The sequence below is a fragment of the Maylandia zebra genome, linkage group LG2 (assembly GCF_041146795.1).
Source record: "Maylandia zebra isolate NMK-2024a linkage group LG2, Mzebra_GT3a, whole genome shotgun sequence".
In the NCBI taxonomy this organism is placed as follows: Eukaryota; Metazoa; Chordata; class Actinopteri; order Cichliformes; family Cichlidae; genus Maylandia; species Maylandia zebra.
Window position 1 is genome coordinate 13,122,153 of NC_135168.1, and position 16,561 is coordinate 13,138,713.

Sequence of the window (16,561 nt, forward strand, 5' to 3'; positions counted from 1 at the left end):
CGATAGATCTTTCAGCCCAATTCTACTTTTTCTGCATAATCCATCATACAAAATGTAATCAAATGGAAAAGTCTCTTTTTTTAACTTGTTTTATTAGTTTTAATCTTTTAACTTTATGCATCAAGCAAAACATTTAATTATATGCAACATTCTCTGACTGGAAGAAATTAGTTTAACATTTAAACCTATTTTCTACACATTCCAGCACATAAAATAAAATATTTTTTGTGTTTTCACTCACTCTTTCAAACAGATGCAAGTAAAACATAGCAGAAAATAAATAAAGTCAAAGACTCAGCAGTCCTGTTGCTCTATTTTCACCTGTAAAGCAGGAGCAGGGTAGGCGGAGGGTTACCCTGGTGCAGGTGTGCTGCGGTCAGTTGAAGAATCCGCGCGAGTGTCTCTGTGAGTTTCCCATTACGTCGTAGCTACTCGGTGCTTGTTGGAAGTTTAGGGGTTTTTTCGCTGTAAAAATAAGTTTTCTTCCCACGCACAGCGGACACTAATGTTTTTGTCACTTTTTATGGAATCAAACTCAAAGTAAGGTCAGTACTACCACGCTTTAAACGCTGCACGCTCATACTCTCTCTGCACTCGATATGTGATCCATTGTTGATCTGCACACAGCTGCTGTCACCAACGTCGCACTTGCTTACGTCACTGTCATGAGACATTCTCGCAAAAAAAGATCACGGTTTTAGTAACGCAGTAACGCAGCGTTCCTACGGGAAAGTAACGGTAATCTAATTACCGATTTTGCAATAGTAATCCCTTACTTTACTCGTTACTTGAAAAAAGTAATCAGATTACAGTAACGCGTTACAAGTAACGCGTTACTGCCCATCTCTGGTCATTATTAGTTGGAGGGTTTTGCGTCACTTTCTCTCGGCTTGATAAAGGGCTGTATAGAAATCTCTGGTACGTAACACGTAACGTCATTTTTAGGGAGCGTCGCAGAGAAGTGAGGCTGTTTCTTTGTTTTTGTCGAGTTTTGATTGAAGACATGTTTCCAGTCCGTTTTTTACTCGTTTGTTTTTTCATTAATAACTTTACATTATCACAGAGAACAAGAAGGCGCTTTGTTTGTCACATTCACCTTAGTTTCGTTTTTAAACTCAACACTATCATAGTGTTTAGGCTTAGAATAAATATACTGAGTGGCAAGCAAATAACCGATAAAGACCATTATATTTCCGGTTAGTTGCTACAGACAACATTAATTCTATTTTAACAGCAAAGATTTTTAAAATTTATGTTTTGTTTGTTTTTGAAAGTCACAAACTTGTTTAAGTAGATTTCATCTCAAGTTGGATTTTCCATAACCGTTTTAACAATAACATATTTTTCTAGGAGATAAATGGCTGAGATGGCTGCAGCTGTACGTGTGAGGTACCTACATATTTCAAGATGAATTTGCAGAGATGTCATGTTTGGTGCTTACAGACATCACACTGCATTTTGTGATTTCGTAGCTGTTGTTGTGATATTTCGGAGCTTCCCATGATCACCGTGACAGTCATTCATTTTAACATAACCTTTCTATTCCTTTCAGGGATCCTCATTTTTTTGGTGAGGAAGATCAGCAGCTGTGTCGACAGGCAACAGGTAACGGCATGCTTTTCTGTTAGTACTGTAGACCTTGGTCTGGTGCTCTTTTTTAGTTTAACACAGTATTTTCATTTGCCGAAGTGTAAAAAGCTTGTTCCAGGAGAAACAAACTTTAGTGAGTTCTGCAAAATGATTCCCACCATTGCACACTCTGTCAGCCTCCAGTGTGCCCTTTTTTTGTCCTTTAACTGAAGAAAGTCGGTAGTCAGAACATATGAGATAAGTGAGATCCTCATTTTGCCTGCTTATTTCAAGATACAACATTTTCACAAACTGCTGTAGGATAACCTTGCTATTTGTCTTTTCCAACACTTCTACATTCATCCATATTTCCTTGTCTGCTTCTTTCCAGGTGAAAAGTACCTGAAATGGGTGAAAGATTTTGTTTCCAAAAACAAAAGCATGTGCGTTCACCTGAAGAAGCCAAGTGGTGCTGACCTGTGGATAGAAGAGCTTGAGAACACCAAATACAACGGGGATGATGATGAAGTTAACGCCTGGGGAAAATTCTACCTTCCCGAGATTGTAAAAATGCAGGTTATTGGTGTGGTAAAGGGCACCTCATGTCCATGTGACGAGCTTGTGCTGATGACGTGTGAGGACAAAAAGCTGTACGGCTATGACGGAGAGGAGCTGCATCTGGTGGCTTCCAGTTTCCTGGAACTATGTGACAAAACGATAGAGTATCCAGCATCCAAGCGCTACTACAATGGAGAGGCCTTCAAAGATATGGTGAGAAGTTAGACTGCTAAGAATAAGACTGGGGATGCCTAGTGTTAGAGATCAATCACCTGAGCTTTTCTTTGTATTGTTGTGTGTTCTGTTTAGACTGAGGAGGACTGGAAAAAAGTTAAGATGAGTGATGTGGGGAGGAAACTGCAGGAAGAACATAAAAAGCTGGTAAATGAAACCCAGTCAGCGTTCGTAAGCCTAATATCATAGGTGGGTATTGGAGCTGAGTATCATCACTGATTTCTAGAACCTGTTCAATTCCAATTCACAAGGTCCCAATTAGATTCCATTTAATTCTTACTCAGAGAGTCAGAAACATTATAATTCTGATCATTTATCAGTACTGACACTTGTGAAACTTCATCAGAGGTGTGAGCATCACAGCAGATGCTTTTGTGTCAAAGTAACTGAGGATAAAACACAAAACCATGAAGCAGATTTTCCTGGCCTAGCTTTTTACAGTAGATAACCTTAAAAATATTATTCTGCAGTAGAACAAAAGCAGACGAGAACCACGACTCAACAAATGTACATTGGCTGATGCTGCTGAAGTGATTCAGAGGTTTTAATAAGAGGTTTTAATAGAGACACAGCAGAGCATTTTGCAGTTTCACGTAATTTTAAAAAAATAAATAAAATTTGGTATTGAACAGCAGAAAACAGGCTGTCTTGTCGGAAGTCATTAAAAAAATGGCTGTAAACAACGGTAGACTGCTTCATAACAAGCAAGCGAATAATGCCAAAAACAGAGATTTGAGATGGGAAACGGTGTTCTTAAAGTACACTGAGAGAGGCAGAGAGCTGTGCTGTGTTGTTTTTCTGTGTGTGTTTTAATGGTGGTGGAAGCAAACCAGCAAAAGTAAGAGGGAATTCATGACAATGTTTATGTCAAGCGAAATGTGTCTTCTTTTGCTGCTGGTTTGGTTAGAGAGAGACAAAACGTGCAGCTTCAGGATCTGAGCAGCTTTCAGCACCAACGGCATCACAGCTCAGACTTGGATTCAGGATTAAGCCCTTTATGTTTGACTGTAGTGATTGTAGCTCTGTCCTTGTTATTAATCGCTTTAGTCAAACACAGCTATTGTTTGCTGGGATGTGTATATCCTTGACAGTTTGTATCTCAGAGTTATCAAAGACACTGTGGATAATCATCAAGAGATTGTTGTTCTCTTAATAATGACCTATTTGATTGTTTGTTTTTTCTTCTTCTTACAGATTCTGGTATTTGGCCAAAAGAGAGCTTCACAATTCTTGGCTTCACCTGTGGTAGAAAAATGACTAAAGTTATGCAACACTCTCTAAAATTAAAGCTATGCAACGCTTTAACATGAATGGCGAAGGAGTGCATCTCTTTTACTGTCTCTTCCTGTCCTCTTCTCAGTCTTTGTTGTGGCACCTCTGCTATGTGTTATAGAAAGCACTTGGAATCATGTTCAATACAAAAACACCAAACTCGTGGGATTGCCCTAGCAAGCAGTTGGTAAAAACTAATTAAAACTGATATATATCAGCTTCACTTTCTAGCTGCAAAAGCACGTTTCTGCAAAAGCATGCAGTTTCCTGTCAGCACTTTTTGGCACAGAGTGTACTCAGAGTTAGGCCTTTCTTATATAAAGCAATATAATCAGCATATAAACATTTAAGATGATAAATTTAAAGCTCAACAGTAACTGCTATAAATATTATAACTACACATGTAGTGCTTTTGCTTAAGTAAATTATAGTTGGGATCATAATAAGAAAACATGTTTTTATTTTCTGTGTACCCTGGGTACAGACCAGTATAAACATGGGATTCTTCCCAATAAATGCTGTCTGATAATGCTTCATATTGCATTAAACACTAGATATGTAAGCAAACAAACAAAAACCCATAGAAGCCAGTTTTAATTATTAAATGTGACAATTACATGGAGATGGAAAGTAAACATGCTTATACACGTCTCTGTGATTACAGAAAATCCACACAGATGCTGTCAGAGCAGAGAATCTTTGATTTATCAGAATGATGAATGCAAATGATTTCATGAAATCTCACTCTTGTTCTGGGTTGTAAAATTCACCTGTCCAGTTAAACCGAATCCTTTGCAACACAGTTCTAAGAACCCTACCAACCTCATCCTCAGCTCTCTGCCTGTTATCCTTTTCAGCTGAGTATTCATCCACATGTGTTTCAACTTCTCTCTCATTTTCAAGCAAATTGCTCAGGCTCTCAGCTTCAGCACAGTTACCATATGGCCACTCTCTGAGGTCTTCTGTGTTCAAGCCAAACAAATTCTTACATGATCTGCAAGGCTTCATTCTGGCACCATCACGGAGACAAAAAGCCTCACACCTGATATTTCCAGGTACTTCAATTGTTCCATCAAAGTAATCTTTCTGGACTGTGTTTGGATAATAGGTCATCACCGCACCAGATACATATTTATGCCATTTGCTAAGACAGGAGGCAGCAATCATAATTTTCCCAGCGTTAGGACCTTTGGTGGACATGGAGACTCCGCAGTACCTTTCTGATTTGTTGGTTTGGGATTTTTGAGAAATGCAGATGGTGGACGAGACGAAAGCTGTTTTTTTATTATTCTCTTCTAAGTCCAAGTCTGTGAGGAGATCTTGCAGACTCTGCTTTATTTGCTCTTCATTCTCTGAGTTATTTTGCAGGACGATCTGAAAACAGTTACAGATCTGGTCAAAGTGTTGCACCTGATTATATAGTTGTTTTTCATAGAAAGTTGATCAACGTGTTTGTTTCGCTGCTTGACTTATTTAACTATGCAGGACCATTGGATGCTTTTGGTTTAGACATTTTAAGATAGGGGGTGAAACATGTCACAAAAATCTATTTAATTTTAAATCAATAAGCAAAAATCCATCTTTGTTCTCACTAATTTATAATTAAATTTGCTAATTGACCTTTTTTTTTCTATTTTGCTATGCCGGGCTGTCAAAACACGCTGAATTTAGAGTCTTTGAGCTGACTTAACAGATCCAGCAGCTACACAGTGACAGCATCATATACGCCTTGAAGACTGTAAGCATCTCCAATAATGAGTCTGTTAGACATTATTTAGAACTAACAAATTCTGAAGCAAGTCTCCAGCTCTCCTGCAGTCTCTGTGTTTGGTGGAGAAGCATAGCTAGAAGCATATGTTGAAGTATAAGGTACAGTATGGATTTTCTTTGGATTTCTCAGTAAAAAAGCACTTTGCATTATACTTTCCTAAAAACTGGAAGTTTGTCAGATTGACTGACAATGTGAGAAGAATTATCTTACCATGTCGAGCACACAGGAGAAGGGACTTCGCCTGGGAAGCTGAGTCGAATACAACTTTAAAGGCCTGGGATATCTTCTCATTAAAGAACCCAAAACAAAAGGATTAGGGAAGATTTCTTCTGGAGAAAAGGGGATGTTGTTGATTTTGCCCAGAAACAACATGCTGTGAAGGATCTGTTGAGTGAAAACATATTTGCTTATTGTTAGTAGTGATAAACAGGACTGTCTTAAAAGTGTCAAAGGTAACACACCTCATCCACCAAGTGTTGACTTCCCGGAGTCATGTAAGAGCCCCGAACCCTCCTCTTGGTAATCTTGTAGGCATTAGTTTTGAACCTCCTTTGAGAAATTGTTGTCTTCTAAAATGATAATGATCGAGCAGTTAGGGATTTAAAGACACAGGAGATCTGATAACTTTGGCTACAGCAGAGTCTGCAGACATACCTATTTTGCTCTTGGTCGGCCTATTTTAAACATGAGAGAAAACATAGTTAGTGAAATGTTGATAACATACAATGACTATCATTGGTGGCTGAAAAGATGCCAGGTAACAAGTGAAAAGCTGCTACTTACCATCGCCACAGTCTAAGAATGAAACAGGAAACACTGAGCGAGTTGCCTCCATCTTAAAGCTGTTGATCATGTGATTTAAAGGAAAGCCACACCCAGCTCTTTCCTGGAATTTTACTCGACTGTAGAAAACTGCTCCATTTGCCCCGCCCACCCATGATCTTTAATATCTACCAAAAACAACCTTTTGGTTGTCAGTAACCAGTCGATCGTTTGCGCGATTAAAAAATGACTTTGTGCGGCGGCGTTCCCACCGCGAGCAGAACTCCGGCTCAAAAACCGCTGTTTTTGAACACTTTTATTTACTTAAGCACTTTAATGGGCTTACTTTGAAACAAAGTGCGATTGAATGATTATTGTTATGTGTTGCCTTGAATTCGGCTATGCTGTCTGTTAGACAGCTGTTTTCCTTTATTGTTGTTTTTGTATTGTTTGTAGCGAACGCTACTGGAATGTATAGATTAAGCTACGTAGCCAAGATAATTAATAATTTAACTGTTGTACATTGGTTGATGATGATTTGCATTGTTACATAGGCTTGCAGAAAAATATATTTGTTTACCGATAAACTGAATCGAACTTGATGTGCTAATGGACGTTTTTCTGACCTACAGGTCAGGTTTTGTTCCCTCCCTTTGAATTAATCTTCTTCATATTGAAGTGGCGAGCCGGTAGGACCATTCTTTGTTTCCCCTCTTTCCCCCACTTAGCCGTCTTTGGATTACGGACATATTTCCCCATTTGTATGAAGCTGGACTCTAAGGAGGAATACCTTAAAAGTGAACTTTAAAAAGAAGAGGACCAAAAAGGACTTTTGCACAGAAAGATCACAGCATTGATTTATTATTTAATTGTGGGCATTTATGTTGTGTGTTGTGTTAATTATTTTGTTCCATTTCCCCTTTCCTCCATTTATTCAATATATTTTTGGTACAAGATATTGCAGTCTTTGGTCTTATCATTCACACCATCTAGGCTCCATAAAGAACTATTTCTTCTGCGCGTCAGTCAGTAAACTCATCCATTGAAATAAACTAGTCCTTAAATAACTTTGAGTTACACAGTGGCAAATGTAATAGAGAAAGACACAGGGCCACCTGAAATCTGTCGTCCTATCTGATTCAAAACCAACATGTAGGAGAATCTGGAATCTTTGATTTTGAGTTAAAAATAAAATATGGGTAAAATGCAGAAATGTTTTTACTAACATGTACTAACAGAGACTTGGAGGAGAGAGACCTAATGTTTAATAATCCACATTTCACTGTTTTACTCTTTGGTTCAGATGTGGATACTGTATTGTTCTTTCTTTGTGACTGTTTATGTTTAAGTTGTTTGTTGCTGGTTTTTAGTTTGTTTTTTGTCTGTTTGGAAGCTGACACAGTCTCTATGGAGATGGGTTTTTGGGGGGGTAGCAGGAGGAGAGAAGCTGCAGAGAGGCGTGTAAGACTGCAACTCTCCTTCCTGGTCCCAACTCTGGATAGTCATATTTTGGGGGGTTTAATAAACTACTACTGCATGATGTAAAGCTGAAGTATGACACAGCTTTATGAACCTCCTGTTATCCTGGTAGACGAGTACAGCAATAAATCTTTTACTTGAACATCTTCTGGCTGCAATAAGCTTTGAAATGTGACCATGAAGTTAGAGACACACTGACTGAAACCCACAGCTGTGACTGGATCACATCCACACACAGTGTAGCTGCTGTCTCTGTGTGAGGTCTGTGTATATATGTACATATTTATGCTTATATTCATATTCTCTTATTCCCCTTTATTTGATATCCTAATTCTGTGCTGTGTAAAGATTTGTCGGTGTTCTGCTGCTACAAACTGGATGTCCTGGAGGATAAACATGAGGGATTCATAAAGTTCTATCTCTCTGTTAAAATCCCCCAAAATAAATGAAATGTGAATTTCAGGCAGACGTGTTTTTAAAAGAGTCTCTTTAATGGAAAAATGTGTTTTTAAAACCAGCCAATAGGAGCGTCTGTGGATATCAGCTGAGGCTGAACTCAGGAACACCATCACATATAAATACACAGAATTAAATCACTAGATAAAAGACGTCATTAAATAAGGATCAAATCAACATGTCAGAGGTCAAAGGTCAGTCAGAAGAGGTGTGGTTAAACACTGGCAGTGCAGTGACCTAATGCAGTTTGGTTACCGCCACGGGAAAAGCCCCGCCCCCTCTGAGCCTCCGCTGTGTCCTCAGCACATCCAGGAGCAGCAGGTCAGAGGGGGCGGGGCCATGTCAGGACTTATTTTAAGTAAAATTTAAAGTGGAGCGACGGCAGGAGTCACACAGCAGTAACCAGCTCTGTCTTCCAGGGTCAAAGGTCAAACAAGTCCTGCAGCTGACCCACACACAGACTTACACTGATCCACAGAGAGTGATGAATCCACACATCACTCGGCTGGAGGAAGCTGGGTTTCCACACCGTCCAATCAGAAACCAGTGTTGACGCTGAGACCCGTCTCTGTAACAGGAAGTCCATGAAGACCCTCTGCAGCAGGCTGACCTGTGACCTCTGAGACAGAGGGAGGAGTTTGTGTCAGCAGGGGGCGCTGCAGCATCGTCTGAGAGCTTTAAGAACAACAGCAATAAACAGGAAGTGAAAGTCACACTTCTGTTGGTGTGCGTTATCAGCAGACCCCACCCTCTGCAGGAAGCTGAGATAAGAAGCAGCCAATCACAGAGCAGAGAGCATGTGACTTCCTGTTCCTGCTGTTACTGTGACAACAGCTCCTGGGACAGAGAGCAGCTTTCTAAAGAGGAAAGATGCTGCTGTCACCCCCGGGTGTCATGTGACCCACCTGATGTACCGATTTAAGACTGTAAGAACAATAATAACAACATGTTTTAGTCAGGTGATCCATGCAGAGCAGATCCATGTGACCAAACACAGCTGGATCACATGTTTCCTCTCCTGGAAACAGAAAGCCTTCATGTATAAAGGCTCATGTACCCACTGAGCCCTGCTCTCAGATCTGTGAGGCTTTAACAAACAACAGTTTAAAGTCATGTTTAGCATCTTCTGTCAGTGTGGAAGGTCACACACTTTCCTGAGTGTTGAACCCTGAACTACTAGCTGTTCATGTCAGCCTGGACATAAATACAGACCTGCCTGCTGTCATAGACCCCAGCACTCACATGTTACTTATAAGTGACTCATATGTATGCATGTATATATTGTGTATATTGTGCTATTTCTTACTTAGTGTGTTGTGTCTTTGTTCCTGTTTGTGCTGCAGCACTGTAACCTAAATAATTTCCCCTGGGGATCAAAAAAGTATTCTGATTGTGATTAAATGAAAGCAGTCAGAGCAGAGGACGGTGATGTAAGGAATGGGATTTTAATCAGCCAGTCTCCTTTAACTCTCAGCATCACAAAGTAATGTGGTAACATCTGGACTGATGTGTTTACTGTCAGCTAGTTTAAATGCTGTAGGCTGCAGCCGTTGCTCTAACACTATAACTGTAACAGGGCTCAGTGCTGCTTCTAACAGTCTGAGCTGCTTCAGGCTTTATTTGTGAGGAGCACAGCAGCTTACAAACACGTGGCTGGGCCTGGACCCAAAGGAGTGTTTGTTAAAGCCTGCAGTGAATCCAGCAGCAGAATGATGGAAATGCAACACAGCAATGATGAAGAGGAGCAGCATTAAAGCCAAAGTCCAGTTCATACAGTTAGGTCCATAAATCAAATAAGGGAAAATAAAATGTTGTTGGATGCACCTGTCTGCACCCTTAATGCTCTCTGGTCGCTATGGTAACACGTAAACATTTCTTTCAAAATAAGACACACGACGACAACACGGGAAAAGACCCAGGGAAACGAAGTTAACGATAAAAACCCTGAAAACCATTGTTGGATTTATATTTTATCATTGTCATTGTTATTGGGGAATATCTAACCATATATGCTCAGAGGTGTAGAACCAATTGTGTAATGATAGTAGTCTTTAAAGACTTTGTGTGACTCCAGAGTGTTCTGGCATTCACACCCACGTCCTGGGATCATGGGAGAGGTGCTACCTTCTTATTGTTTTGTGGTAGGATGTCTGTTTTAGTCTAAGTGCCTTTTGTTTAGATGAACTGCTGGACTTCCAGACCAGCAGGTTTAGGGAAGTCGTTTATGGGGTCACACTCTGACTCCACACACACACACACACACACACACACACACACACACACACACACACACACACACACACACACACACACACACACACACACCTACATAACATACAGACTAGTACCTTTGTTCACGTGTATGTTAATGAACCTATGTATATTCATGTAACCTCAATAAAAGAGCAGTGTTACGAGGGAACGGACGAGAGCGACTGTGGTCAAGCGAAGGAACGGCATTGGTCCAGGTCTCTCCCGTGCACGAGAAACATAAAGAACTACTCGTGTCTTGCTTTGTTGTGTAGCTGGATTGAACGATCCAGCGAACAGGTTTATGCTACAAACCTATCAACCATCAATTTCACACCGAGCCTCGACTCTCACGGCCCGGTACCAAACGACTCACGGACCGGTCCGTGACCCGGGGGTTGGGAACCGCTGAGTTAACGCATGAGTAGTTCAGGGCTGCACGTCATTTTCATTGTTAATATCTTTGTGAAAAGCACATTAATGTGAAAATCTTCATGAGAGTCAGAGGCCCTACAACACGATTAAAGATTCATTCAAAAGAAAATCACAAGTTATTATCATCTTCAGAACATTTCATTAAACATTAGAGACAGACTGCTGTGTACATCTCATCTCTATCCAAACAACCTACAGTCCACAAACACATCATGAACCAGTGCTCTGGGCTGTGGTCTGTCCCCAGTTACATGGATCAGCTGGTTCCCTGGAGGTGACTGCTGCTGTGGTTTGGAGCGGATGAATAAACCTGAACTGAATCAGGTGTCCAGTTACTTTTGGTCCCTTTAAACCAGGCTGTCACATGTTCAGCATGTGAAACTCCTCCTCCTCCGTGAAAACGGGTGTGGGTCTCAATCAGCCAAGGTTTTGGGTGAACCCATTGTGAGATCTAGCCCCACGCTATCATGTGATTTCCTGTGATTAAATGTCCCAGGATGTGAGTGGGCGTTAAGACGTCCATGTCCCTCTTCAAGCAACTTAAAGAAGTCCAGACGCTTTTCTTTCCAAGCTCCTTCAACAACATCATTCATAGAACAGCTTCCAGCTTCTTTTGCTCGGCTACAGTTTGGATGGATTTGCATTTAAAGATGCAACAAGACTAAAATGGTTAGGGTCAGGAGGTCAAAGGTCAGAGCTCCTGTGGGTCTGAGGGCGGCCTCACGCTGGAGAAGGATGAAGGAGTCTGACCTGAGCCAGTGTTTGACATGAACACATCAGCACTGCTGTCAGTGAGCCTAACGACAGCCGTTAGCATCATTTCAGTGTTTCAGTCATAAAAACACTTCCTGTCTCTGTGGTGGTTACAGTGACATCATGCAGTTTGTGCTTTGACCTCCAGAGGGCGACAAATCAGCACAGACAGAGAGCTCCATTCAAACTTTGCTGCCATCAGGAATAATTCTTCAAATATAATCATCAGTGTTTGAGCAGTTATGATATCAGGGACAATCTAGACATGTGTGACAATACTGAACATGTCACATGACACACCTCAAACATCATGTGATCCACTCTCAGTCTGCACTTTCATTCATGACTTCAACAGGTTGAAATGAGCTTTGAAGAAACATCAGTGAAATAAATCTTTCATGGATTCATGTGAGCAGCAGATGAACTTTGTACCAACAACATCTTCAATAACAGAGTCTGAATGAAGCTCAGGTGTTGATGCTGCTCACTGATTGGACGCTTGCTTTCAGCTCTGCTCTCAGTCTTTACTGCACAGGTGAAGGTAGAAAGTGTGACTGGATCTATAGACTGGAAACAGAGAAACATGCTGAACATTTGAAGCTTTGCAGCAGAAATGTTCATGTTACAAATACAGCAGAGCTGATCTGGGATCAGTGTGTTCACACCTGCAGCTACAACAAGGTTTCATGTCTCCACACGTCAGCATGTGAACTTTACTCTGACTCAGTCTGAGCAGTCAGACGGCATATTTTTAAAGTTAACACATCAGCACACACAGAGCTGAGCCCCTCCCACCTGTGCTGAGTTTCAGGTGAAGTCCCGCCTCCTTCCAGGAAGCAGCTCACCTGTGTGTCCGTGTTTAGTGTCCAGGGCCCTGTTTCAGGAAGCCGGTTTAGTGGAAAAACTGAGTAAGTATACCCTGAGTTAACGAAAACTCTGGGTTTTCGGTTTCACAAAGCGAGTTCAGCTGCAGCCTGAGTGAGTCACTATGACGACACACTCCGTGAAGCTAACCTGCCCCCTAGCAGGTTTACTACAACTAACCCTGACTGTCTCCGCCCCTTTGTCGGAAACCTGACAGTAGGAAGTGTCGGACATGGCGTGCCACTTCCTTGAAGAGCCAGTAGATCGTGAAGCCCAAATTCTCCGCAGAGCTCTCCGCCGGGAGAGAGTGATCAGAGCGCGTTTGGACATTTTATCATTTCCTGATGATTTTCTGTGCGAACGTTACCGTTTCTCAGCACAATCTATAATTTATTTGGATAACATCCTCAGGCCATATATTACGCATGTGACACATCGCGGACATGCTCTCAGTTCATTGCATATTATTTGTATTGCACTTCGGTTTCTTGCAAACGGGAGCTTTCTGTATAATATTGGTGACGCTGAGCACGTTTCCAAGGCTACCGTCTGTCGGGCAGTCAGGAATGTTACAGTTGCACTGAAACGTCTCCTGTACTCGTTTGTGGTGTTCCCCGGTCACAGACCCACAAGATTTATCAAAGAGGGATGCCACAAAATTGCAGGTATCAGGATGACCAAAACTTAATGTATGATGTGGTGATACTTGGACTACTACTTAAATTGCACATTTATTTTCAGGGTTCCCAGGCGTGATTGGCTGTACAGATGGCACTCACATTCCAATCATTGCTCCTTCAGTAAATGAAGGAGACTATGTGAACAGGAAGTCTTTCCACAGCATTAATGTACAGGTACATAGTTCCCTGTAGCATGTCAAACTAACAAATTATTTCATTATAGTAATGGATGCTAATTTGTGTTCTCTGCACTGTGAAGATCATATATGATGCTGCCAACATTATCACAAATGTGGAAGCCAAGTGGCCAGGCTCTGTCCATGACTCACAAATATTCCATGAATGTACACTGAGCACAAAATTTGGACATGGTGAGTTGAGAATACTTTAAAATATATAAAGACCAATTGCTTCAGGGACATTTGAACTGAAGTGTACCCTTCTGTCTTAGGAGAGTTCACTGGCTACTTGCTTGGTGATAGGGGGTATCCATGTTTACCCTATTTGCTTACCCCTTACCCTGACCCTGAACCGGGCCCACAGCAGCGATATAATCTGGCTAATTGCAGGACAAGAGCCAGAATTGAAATGACTATCGGAATGCTTAAGGCCCGGTTCCAGTGCCTGCAAAGACTCAGGGTCACCCCAGAAAGGGCATGTGACATTATTGTGGCATGTGTGATTCTTCACAACATTGCCACAATTAGAGGAGAACACTGTCCTTCTGAACCAAACATCAGCAGTGATCCAAACCATGAACATCCTGACCCTCCCACGGACATACAAGATGGAAGAGCAGTCAGAGACACCATATGTCACAATCATTTCTTTTGACCCATCACCTCAACATGTTGAAAGAAGAATAAACAGATTTTTTGTTCAACTGGCTTTATTGGTCGCCTGTATTTCCTGTACACAAAGTATTAAAAGATGTAAACCTCATAAAGTGTCTCTGTTGCTTCCTCCTCTGTAACAGCTGTCAATGTTTCTTCATTATTTTCCTGTAGTAAAGAAATAAACAACATTGCTGTTCTACTGTAAACTCATATAATCTGTGGAGTATTACTCACAACTGCATGTTGGTCTGGCTCAACAGGAGGCTGCACCAGATGCAGTACACCATCACCATCAACTGATAGAATATGAGGTTTATACAGGTCACTTATAACTTACAAGGGACCAAATGGCAATTAACAAACATACCAAGCACCTTACACTTCATTGTCATTATGCTCTCAAAGACAACCAAGGCTGAGGGAAGGCAAAATCAGTCGGAAAATAACTTCACTACAAAATAATTCATTATGGTAAAGAGTTTATCAAATGAATGTGTCGCACTGCAAAGGTGACTGTGAAGAAAGGATGTATGCACATCATGTATTATTTTGAATTTACACCTTATGTAGGCACTTGTGTCTTGCGGGGTTATTGACTCAGAGGATGTCCCCGCAGAGATGCCTTCGGCCACAGGGCGCCCACTGTTTTGGCTGAGGGCCAACTGCTCAGCCTCTGTGAGTGGTGGTGGAGGACCCCCACCTGTTTTTCGGGCCTCCGCTTTTTTTCTGTTGGCTATAACGGGCCACATTTGAGCATACAGAGTAAGCAAATATGTACTTGTAATGTGCTCAGATAATTTCAATAAGTGCTTACAGAAAGAAAATTAATGTAGCCTCTAACAGCAATTGATTTACATGGGACAAACAGACCAAGCACTATGGCTCATAATACAATTACACCTTACCTGTTTGGACTGTATTTTTATATTTCATTTTTACTTGCTGCCAGGCACGTTTGGGGCCTGTTGGGTTGCACCTGCGCTCACATCACATCACAAAATAAAATGTATATGTAGTGGCAATTCCTTTACTTTTGTAAGATCAAACGTCCCACAACTTAAAGTCCACAAGCCACTGCTGCACTGAGGTAATATTTCGTACGCAGGCAAAAGAAGTCCATTGTCCAAACCTTTTAGTTGAGAGTTTTGGTTTTGGTTTATTTATCCATTTGGCAAGCAATAACAAGATCCTTCCTACTGCTTCTCCTGCTCTGGTAAAAAACCATAGGCCCACCCCAATGCATGCTGGTCCTATACCAGTCTCTTTATTTATAGAAACAAAATGGCCCTACAGCTCTTACTGACTAATTTAACAAAATAACAACAAACAAAACAAATCATTTAAAACAAAATATTAACCGACAAATAAACCCCAAAATATAAGTAAACTAACAACAAACTTTAACTAATTTCAAAAATAAGAACAAAAACAAAAATAAAGAACAAATAGCTCCAACAGTATAAAATAACAAATAAAATAACATATGATAAAATAACGTGTTAAATGGGTGGAAATCCCTCGATCAATGTTTAAATTAACACTCACGCATTGACTCTGTCGGCTATGTTTTGCCATGCATGCTTTTGCAGCTGTGGCTGTGTTACTTTTTTCCGCGGAATTTGCATGTTATCGGCATATGCTGCCATCAGAATTTCGGCCTCAAGCGCTGTGAAATACATTGACCGCGCCTTCTTTCCCTCCGTCTCCATGGTGACTCGCTTAATCTGTGCTCCGCTTATCAGGGCTTTATGTATCCTCGTCCGCGCGCTTCACTTGGGGTTAAAGCAACTCCGCGTTGACTGAACTAATTGTTATCAGCCTTTCTGAAACGGAATATTCCGAGTTGGACAGTTCGGGGTTACTCAACCGTGAGTGTCGTTTTTCACTCTGAGTTTTCCAAACCGGCTTCCTGAAACAGGGCCCAGGGCCCTGTTTCAGGAAGCCGGTTTAGTGGAAAAACTGAGTAAGTATACCCTGAGTTAACGAAAACTCTGGGTTTTCGGTTTCACAAAGCGAGTTCAGCTGCAGCCTGAGTGAGTCACTATGACGACACACTCCGTGAAGCTAACCTGCCCCCTAGCAGGTTTACTACAACTAACCCTGACTGTCCCCGCCTCTTTGTCGGAAACCTGACAGTAGGAAGTGTCGGACATGGCGTGCCACTTCCTTGAAGAGCCAGTAGATCGTGAAGCCCAAATTCTCTGCAGAGCTCTCCGCCGGGAGAGAGTGATCAGAGCGCGTTTGGACATTTTATCATTTCCTGATGATTTTCTGTGCGAACGTTACCGTTTCTCAGCACAATCTATAATTTATTTGGATAACATCCTCAGGCCATATATTACGCATGTGACACATCGCGGACATGCTCTCAGTTCATTGCATATTATTTGTATTGCACTTCGGTTTTTTGCAAACGGGAGCTTTCTGTATAATATTGGTGACGCTGAGCACGTTTCCAAGGCTACCGTCTGTCGGGCAGTCAGGAATGTTACAGTTGCACTGAAACGTCTCCTGTACTCGTTTGTGGTGTTCCCCGGTCATAGACCCACAAGATTCATCAAAGAGGGATGCCACAAAATTGCAGGTATCAGGATGACCAAAACTTAATGTATGATGTGGTGATACTTGGACTACTACTTAAA

The 16,561-nt window shown here is 41.4% G+C and overlaps 1 protein-coding gene and 1 long non-coding RNA gene across 3 annotated transcripts; one reads left to right on the top strand and one right to left on the bottom strand.

The window, feature by feature from the left end:
* Positions 1-1,279: 1,279 nt before the first annotated feature.
* LOC143413433 (uncharacterized) lies at positions 1,280-2,550 on the top strand. Its single transcript, XM_076876509.1, has 4 exons — positions 1,280-1,389; positions 1,553-1,605; positions 1,961-2,340; positions 2,437-2,550. The coding sequence occupies exons 1-4, from the start codon at positions 1,358-1,360 to the stop codon at positions 2,548-2,550; spliced, it is 579 nt and encodes a 192-aa protein (XP_076732624.1). The 5' UTR covers positions 1,280-1,357.
* A 1,360-nt stretch (positions 2,551-3,910) lies between these two features.
* LOC112434273 (uncharacterized) lies at positions 3,911-6,512 on the bottom strand. Of its 2 annotated transcripts, none has more exons than XR_013100578.1 (3): positions 6,059-6,512; positions 5,615-5,973; positions 3,911-5,007 (listed from the first exon to the last, which is right to left on the bottom strand). It is a non-coding gene; the product is annotated as an uncharacterized LOC112434273 (long non-coding RNA). The 2 variants fall into 2 exon arrangements; XR_013100579.1 differs by lacking the exon at positions 6,059-6,512 and having other exon boundaries at positions 5,615-5,788; positions 5,866-5,913.
* Positions 6,513-16,561: the final 10,049 nt, after the last annotated feature.

What these genes read in the sequence shown, in the direction of transcription:
- LOC143413433 (XM_076876509.1), top strand. Translation starts at nt 1,358, where the DNA reads ATGGCTGAGATGGCTGCAGCTGTACGTGTGAG. An exon ending in GCTGCAGCTGTACGTGTGAG is followed by an intron (nt 1,390 to 1,552) that starts GTACCTACATAT and finishes TATTCCTTTCAG; the next exon opens with GGATCCTCATTTTTTTGGTG. An exon ending in GCTGTGTCGACAGGCAACAG is followed by an intron (nt 1,606 to 1,960) that starts GTAACGGCATGC and finishes GCTTCTTTCCAG; the next exon opens with GTGAAAAGTACCTGAAATGG.